This window comes from Psammomys obesus, unplaced genomic scaffold (genome assembly GCF_907164565.1).
Source record: "Psammomys obesus unplaced genomic scaffold, mPsaObe1.curated_primary_1811, whole genome shotgun sequence".
NCBI classification, from domain to species: domain Eukaryota; kingdom Metazoa; phylum Chordata; class Mammalia; order Rodentia; family Muridae; genus Psammomys; species Psammomys obesus.
This window is the reverse complement of record NW_026585644.1, coordinates 38326981-38335750: the sequence shown is the minus strand read 5'-3', so window position 1 is coordinate 38335750 and position 8770 is coordinate 38326981. Positions and strand designations below refer to the sequence as shown.

The following is an 8770-nucleotide window of genomic DNA, read 5'->3' as shown; positions in this document are numbered from 1 at the left end:
GAGAAGAGAAGAGAAGAGAAGAGAAGAGAAGAGAAGAGAAGAGAAGAAAGAAAGAAAGAAAGAAAGAAAGAAAGAAAGAAAGAAAGAAATAGAAGTAGTCTATTGGTATCCACTGTGCTAATATTAAATTGTTCATTTTGTAACTCAATATAGCTATGAGAAATGGTAGCATTCCTGGGAAGATGGGTGATGGGAAGACTGAACTGCCTGCAACAGCCTCACAACTGTTCTATGAATATAACATTATTGTAAGTTAGATCATGCAATAATTCCTTATTAAATTCAAAAACAGATTTATCTTATTTTGTGTATAAATGTTTTGTATGTACGCATGTATGCGCACCACATGTATGCTTAGTGCCTTGGAGGCCCAAAGAGGGTGTCACATGGCCTAAAATTAAAGTTATAGGTGGCTCCACAGGGATGATGGGAAGTGAACCTGAGTGCTTGCAAGAGCGACAAAACTTCTTTTAAATGCCGAGCCATCTCTCCATTCCCTACATGTTGACCGTACTATACATCAAACTAAGAGGCAAAAGAAACTACCAAAAAGTTAAGAGGTAAGTTACAGAAAGTGAGATTTCTGCAAACCATTTAGTATCTGTAATACTTGAGCTCAACGGCAACAAAAACCCAAGTAATTCAATAGAAAAAAAAAAAAAGATCTGAACAGACATTTCTTAAAAGGAGAAAGTATATTTAAAACTTAGTATCAAAATAAACCATATTCTAAGCATAAGTAAATAAATAACCTATGAATTGCTGATCACCAAGAAAATACAAATCAAAACCAGAATGAGTGATTATCTCACCTCAGTGAGATTAGCTAAATACGGTGACTTTTATTTGCTGGTGAGATGTCCAGAAACCAAACCCTGAAAAACATGTTTCCACTTATACATGATAAAAAAAAAATTCCTTTGTACCTACTTCAGGTCTATAAAAAAGGCCAGAAGGGCTATTGAAGGGCTCTCACAGGGAAACAATTAATCCATTAAACATTCCCAACAAAGACGGTGGATTGTTTAGAATTTATCTGAACAAAACTCAATCTGTGTAAGTCTCAATGCTTCTAAAAGTATTTACTAACCTTAAATTTCCTAAGTGAAAGTTAAAATCTAAAAATAAATAAAACAATAGCATATCCGTTATTATACCACTAGTAAAAAGAACTGAGAGAGAATTATCTGGTGCTTACAACACCAAATTTAATGGTGGCTACCTCTAACAATAGGACCTCAGCTGTTTTCAGGCACAAGGTTAATACTAAGAATACATAAAGAATAAATTAAATTCCAAAAAGTCAGAAAATTGAGCCAATGCATGGACAAATGAACTGAACCAGTATTTCCAAACATGAAGCCCAAATGGCCAACAAATACATAACACAATTTTCACAATGACTGGCTGTCAAAGAAGTACAAACCAAAACTACACTGAAGTAGAATCATAAACCATAAAGAAGATGACTCATGGATACAGAACTGAAAACCTGAGCTGGATGCATGGGACCTACATGGTGGAAAGAAGAGGCCCCTGATCTGACTTCACAGGTGCATCTTGGTGGGTAGGTGCGCGCGCACACACACACTAAGGATTTTTAAAGCAAATGAAGAAAAATATGGAGGTAGAAGTGGGACCACTGGGACCACTGGGGAGGATGGAAGCAGTGTGAGGGAGAAAAGAATGAGACGAGAAGACAGTGGACAATATGAAAGTCCAATATATTCGTGATATCTATGTATATTACAAAACAATCCTTAATCAGTTGCCCATTGACTAAATATCTATGGTACTTTTTATCTCATTTCAAAAACTTTATCCTATTACTAACAAGTATCATGGATTTAATTTTTCATTAACCTGTTTTTTTAAAAAAAATATGTATTTATTTATTATGTATACAATGTTGTGCCTGCATGTACAGCTACACACCAGAAGAGGGCACCAGATCTCATTATAGATGGCTGTGAGCCACCATGTGGGTGCTGGGAATTGAACTCAGGAACCCTGGAAAAGCAGCCAGTGTTCTTAACCTCTGAGCCACTTCTCCAGCCCCTCATTAACCTATTTTAAAGTTACCATTGTGTACATTTTATACCTTCCTAAAAATGAAACACACAAAATGCCACCATATTTAAGCCAGAATATCATCACAAAGATTGAAGTCCGTCACACAGTGACTTACCAGAGTCATTTCGTAGGTAAGAGGACATGGCTGGGATGAGGCAGGACTGACTGAGAAGCTCCAGAAGCACAGAGGGCAGAGCACTGCTATTCTGTCCTCGGCTCTCATGAGATGACTGGGCTTCGCCATTTACAGCACCACTCATGGGGTTAATGTAACTCGCAAGAACCTAAATTATAGAAAATAACTCGCTTACTTCAAAGATGTATTTCATAATTAGACACTTGAGTGTGATCTCAGCACACTTAAGAATATGTACTTTCTACTTAACCAATGTTTAAATAGAAGACTTTTTAAAACCGAAAATAGATTTTTTTTTCATGTAATATATTCTGATTGTGTACTTTTTATTTGGAGACAGCTTTTCCCTACAAGGTCCTGGCAACCCTTGAAGATGGGTTTTCCAACAGGGTGAACTTTGATTTTTCAGTGATCTTCATGTCTTTCAACTTTATGTACTGCGATTGTAGGCTTGAGACATCAAACCTAGCTAAAAAAAGGACATTTCTGTAATAGAACTTTCTGTTTCTTTAAAAACTCATGCTATGAAAATAAGTTTTTGTTTTAATCCCAAGTATGGGATTTTAGTTTGGGCTACGAGTTTGTCCAAAGCTGATAATTGTCTTGTGCGGGGCATGGTCATTGCCACATAAAACAGCCTGCCACACAGAGAGGGGTGTGCACCAGGGCTCTGAGGATATACATTTAAGAGCCCAGAGAGAGGGGTGGCGTGTGGGGTTCGCGTGTGGTGGGTGGCAGTTTGGAGTGAGCAGAGACAGATGATGTGGGGGGTTGGAGCAGACAGACGGAGCTGCTTAGAGGACACTGCTTGCTGCTTCTGCTATGGACAGTGAGCAGGTATAGCCCTTAAAACCATCGCCCTAAACAGTCAGGAGAAGTAAAGAGGTCTACTCCCCTTCTCCCCACTAACCTTCTGTCTCCTACCTAGAGTTGGGGGCTGGAAGGGAGAGGCTTTAAGGAACCCCAATAAAATGGAGTTTCAAAACGAGCACAACACATTTACACGTAGCTTTCCAGAAGAGAAGGAAACTTTTGCTAAGTGTCTCTTACCCAGGACTGGTGCGCTATGTAACCACAAGAGAAGCAACCTGTCTAAGGACAAACACTAGAGCTGGTTGACTAGACCAGAAATCAAACATTACTTTTTCCTTTGGCTTTCTTTCCCTTTCTGAGAGACTCAAGTAGCTCTTCTGGCCTCCACTTTACTATGGAATTGAGTATGACCTTAAACTTCTGATCTTCCTGTCTCCAACTCCTCAGGGCTGGGATTACAGGCATTTGCCACCATTCTCAATTGTATGCAGTACTGAAGACGGAATCAAGGGATTCCATGCTAGGCAGACACTCTACTAAGTTACATCCCAAGTATTCGCTGCTGAGTTTTGTTGAATGGACTTCGTTTCAGAGTGTTGGAATCTTAAAATTCTAAACTACAATGAGCATACTACCCTAGAGCTGTGGAAAATAACATTTCAAAATGGCAGTAATTTGCGTTAGTTGCTTTTTGTTTCTATAATATAAAGATGGTCTCTCATATTTTCAACTTGCTTGATTCTGGAAATACTATAGTACAGTTTGAAAAAGAGAACTAAATGTGAACTACAGGTACAGCTCAGTGGCTAAGTATATGCTTAGAAGGTATGAAGTCCCAGAACAGAATGAACTGTGAATGCTATTTCAACATAGGAGCACAGAGGCTCTTATGTTAAGACAAAGAAGAGACTTGAGGGTAGATACCATCTTGAAATCAAAGGATATATATTCCCTCACTTTCCCGTCAGGCGAGAAGCTAATTGAGAGGGAAAATATTTAGAATTACAAGCATGGAAAACCATTCTTTAACCTATGGTTTTTATAATGTATTTGGGGAAGAAAACAAAAGTGAGCATGAAATAGATAAGAATGCTGGTGCACACTTGTCATGACTGCATTCCAAAGGTGAAAAAAAGGAGGATGGGAGTTAAAGGCCAGTCTAGAATACACGAAACAAGAATACACGAAAAAAGAATTAAGAATGAATTGAGAGCCAGCACCCGTGATCCCAGCACCCCAGGAGGCAGAGGCAATGAGTTAAAGGCCAGCTTGGTCTACAGAGTCTAGGACAGCCAAGGCTGCACAGAGAAACCCTGTCTCAAAAAAGATAAAACATAACAAAAATGAATTGAGTAAGTCATCAATATTTAAAAAGGAGATCAAATTTTTAAAAATTTACCACTAATAATAAACTCACCTGCAAAAGACAGGTCACATGCTCCTCTTCTAGCCTCTGTTTGGTTAAAGCTTGTTCCACGTCCCATCCTGATGCTGTGGAGCCTGTGCCAAAGCCAGTCCCTTTGGCCCAATACAGCTGCTGTTCTTCTGTTGATGTAGGGTTATGAGAACTTGAAACCTGCGGCTTTGAAGAAAAAGAAAATTACTACTGTTTAGTTTTGTTTCAAAAAAATTTTATCAGTGGGACTGTCTAACAGATTTACAATATAAAAATCAATTTGGCCATTCATCAAAAAATTGAAAACTAATTACTGTAATATTCCTAGTCATATATCCAATGAAATGAAAATTGGTGCTAAAATAAATATTTGTGCACACATGTTCACAGCAGCACTGTTCACCACTATTCAAGGACAGAAAGATCCCAAATGCCTACCAATGAATGAAGACATGAACTAATCAAGGGAATACTAATTAGCTGCAAAAAGGCATACTAATGCTTGCTAAATTAATAAATATTAAATGCCAGTGAAACAAGACCAGAGAGAAAGTTAGGAAAAGAAAGGACAAACTAAACTACCTAAGGCTCAAAAAAAAAGAAAGAAAAAGAAAAAAGGTCTTGAAACCAAACAGAAACCAAAGAAAGGTAAAAGATTGTAAGTCAGACCATTTTAGAGCTCGAGGAGATTCATCTAAACTCTAAAACGATGTTCTCAATCAAGAGAGGCAGACTATTTCTATTTCTAGAAGGAACAAATCTCAATTTTTTTGTTGTTCAAAACAGGATTGGAACAGGTAGAATAAGAAGACTCAACTCTAGGAAGAAAAAGAAATCCTACATGCTCTCCTCCCTAAATAGTCTAGTTTATAATGCATGCATTTATTTATATTAAAAAGGAGGCTATAACTACAGTGTAATACTTAGAAAAGAGACCAAGAAAAGGTAATATTAGGTGAGAAGGAACAATGGAATGTAGGTAAGACACTTAAGTCATAAAACAAACAAACAAAAACCCCACAAAGTTTTAATCCTGTCATGGATTCTTTCTTTCTTTCTTTCTTTCCTTTCTTTCTTTCTGTCTTTCTCTCTCTCTCTCTCTCTCTCTCTCTCTCTCTCTCTCCCTCCCTCCCTTCCATCCATCTCTCTCTTTGTTTTTATAGACAAGGCTTCTCTATGTAGCCTTGGCTGTCCTAGACTCGTTTTTTGTGGACCAGGCTGTCCAGGAAATCACAGAGATCTGCCTGCCTCTGCCTCCCAGAGTGGGGGCATATGCCATCACAATCGGCTAAGTGAATAAGTGCATAAAAACGTAACTGAGGGTAAAAGTGTAAAAACTAAACAAAGCTGCATGGCTCAGAATGACCATTCTAACAGAATAGAGGTTCACTAAGAGGTACAGGGTTTGGACTGGGGGAGTATTTGTCTGAAGGACTGTATTAATCTAGCTGTTTAGATTTTTTTTTTTTACAAAAAACTGATATATATATATATATATATATATATATATATATATATATATATATATATATATATATATATAAAACCTAAAAGAGAGAATGAGATAACTCAGTGGCTAAAGACACTTACTGAGAAACCTGACTATTTAAGTTTGATCTCTAGCTGTTACCTAACAACACACGATTTTGGAAATTAAAAAATATGAAAATATGTATCTCAAGTATTAAAAATGATTTCCAAAGTGGCTGTACAAGTTTACATTCCCACCACCAATAGAGAAGGGTTCCCCTTTCTCTATATATATATCCTCTCCAGCATGTGTTTCCACTTGAGTTTTTGATCTTACCAATTCTGATGGGTGTTAAGGTGAAATCTTGGTGTTGTTTAGATTTGCATCTCCCTGATGACTAAGGACATTTCCCTGCCATTCAATATTCCTCTATTGAGAATTCTCCGTTTAGCTCTACACCCCATTTTTTAATCAGATTACTTGGTTTGTTGGTGTTTAACTTCTTAAGTTCTATATATATTCTGGATATTAGTCTTTTGTCAGATATAGGGTTGGTGAAGATCCTTTCCCAATCTGTAGGCTACCACAGAGGGGCTCTGAAAGACTCTACTGATCAAGGTATCGAAACAGAGGCTGAGACTCATAGCCAAACTTTGGGCAGAGTACATGGAATTTTATGAAAGAAGGGAAAGAAAGAAAAACCTGGAAGGCACAGAAGCTCCAAAAAGAGACCAACAGTGAAAAAAAAAACAAAAACAAAAACAAACAAACAAACATCCTGGGCCCTGGGGGTCCTGCAGAGACTGATAACCCAACTAAGGACCAAGCACTGAGAAGACCCCTGCTCAAATGTAGGCTATATACTCAGTCTCCAATTGGGCTCCCTAGCAAGGGGAGAAGGGGCTGTCTCTGGCATGAACTCAGTGGCAGGCTCTCTAATCACCCCCCCCTGGGGGGGGGGCAGCCTTGGCAGGCCACAGAAGACAATGCAGCCAGTCCTGATGAGACCTGATAGGCTAGTGTCAGATAGAAGGGGAGGAGGACCTCCCCTATCAGTGGATTAGGGGCAGAGGGGGGAGAAGAGGGAGGGAGCGTAGGATTGGGAGGAGGCCACAGCCACAGGTGAATAAATTGTAATAAATAATAAATTTAAAAAATTTTAAAGTATTAAAAATGAGAATTGTATAAAAACAGAAAAATGACGGTGGGCACGGTGACACAGGCCTGTAATCTCAGCACTTGGGAGGCAGAGGCAGGCAGATCTCTGTGACTTGAGGTCAGCCTGGTCTACAAAGTGAGTTCAGGACAGCCAAGGCCACACAAAGAAACTCTGTCTTGAAAAACCAAGAAAGAAAAGGAAAGGAAAGGGAAAGGAAAGAAGGAAGGAAGAAAGAAAGAAGGAAAAGAATAATGACTAATTTAACAACATAGCCTTAACCATAAAGGTTAATTGTTTATTTATGTATGCTGTAACAACTTTGTTTAAATTAAACATAGCTATAACCTAAAAGTATTTACAAGTAACATTCAAAGGCGATTCATACAGAGCATATAGATTTTTTGTTGCTTTCAATGGAAATATTTTCTAGGAGAAAATATTAGGTAGAAATGCTGTTTCTATCATTTGTTATCGATACGACTGTATCGATAACAAACATTCTTTCACTTCTTTTAAGAAAGGCAATTAAACAGGCCATTAAATTTTGTTGCTTTATAAACAATTAATAGAATAATCATTTATGTATAAATAAAGCTAGATATTTAATACTAAGAAACAAAATAAGGACTAAAGAGATGGTTCAATGGTTAAAGGAATGTACTATTATAACAGAGGACCCAGGTTCAAATTCTGGCACACACATGGTGGCTCACGACTATCCATTAACAGCAGTTCCAGAGGACCCAGTGCCATCTTCTAACCTCATGGGAACCAGGCACACACATGGTGCATACACATATACAGAAAAACACTCATACACATAAACACACACACACACACTCAGATGTCTAAGCAGGAGCTGTAACACACACCTGTATTGCTAGCACATGGGACGCTAACAGCAGGAACAATTGAACCCAGGAGTTTTGGGCTAGGATGGGCAAAAGAGCAAGACCCCACCTCATAAACAAATGAAGATAAAACCTAAATAAAGAAATACTTAATGTGATCTGTAATATGCATACATAACACAGAACAAATAAATTAGACAAACTACAATGCAAACACTGTCTAATAATGCAAATCAAGAATGAGATCACAAGCTGGGTTGGTGGCACATGACTTTACACCCAGCAGTGGCAGGGCTATCTGTGAGTTTGAGGCCAGAGCAAGTTCTAGCATAGCCAGGGCTGTACAGAGAAACCGTGTCTCAGAAACAAAGAAACAGAAAAGATAAAGAAAAAAATAAGACTTAGACTTCAGCATTACAGATATTGCCCAGCTGAATTCTACTCAAAGCTAGGCCTGATTCCAAGTTTTACTTTAATAACAACAGATGTGACTGTTTTAGAATGATCAGACACATAGCTTTCAATGAGGTGCTCACTTATTAATAATCACTTTCCTAATGAATGTCTGACATTGCCTTTGAGAAGTCTTTAAATGTAGATTTTGATTCTTTACAGATCCATCCAGTGATGGATAAGAGCACTGGCTGCTTTTCCAAAGGTCCTGAGTTCAGTTCCCAGCAATCACATGGTGGCTCAAAACCATTTATAATGAGATCTGGTGCCCTCTTCTGGCGTGCTGGTGCACATGCAGACAGATCTATCCAGTAAGAGTTTTCACTTTCACTGTAACATTTCTTTGGAATTTTTGGTTGTTTCTTTTATTATTATTATTATTATTATTATTATTATTATTATTATTATTATTATTATT

At 38.0% G+C, this 8770-nt stretch overlaps 1 protein-coding gene across 10 annotated transcripts in view; it reads right to left on the bottom strand.

Annotated features, from left to right (window-relative positions):
• Birc6 (baculoviral IAP repeat containing 6) overlaps nt 1-8770 on the bottom strand; it is a 186133-nt gene that overhangs the window by 38252 nt on the left and 139111 nt on the right. For all 10 annotated transcript variants that reach the window (XR_008721423.1, XM_055618178.1, XM_055618192.1 and 7 more), the window contains 2 exons: nt 4440-4604; nt 2189-2357 (listed from right to left, as the gene is read on the bottom strand). Coding sequence is in view for 9 of the 10 variants with exons in the window: in XM_055618178.1 (XP_055474153.1) it covers nt 2189-2357; nt 4440-4604 (334 nt within the window). In the remaining variant the exon portion in view is untranslated. The remainder of the gene's footprint in view (nt 1-2188; nt 2358-4439; nt 4605-8770) is intronic.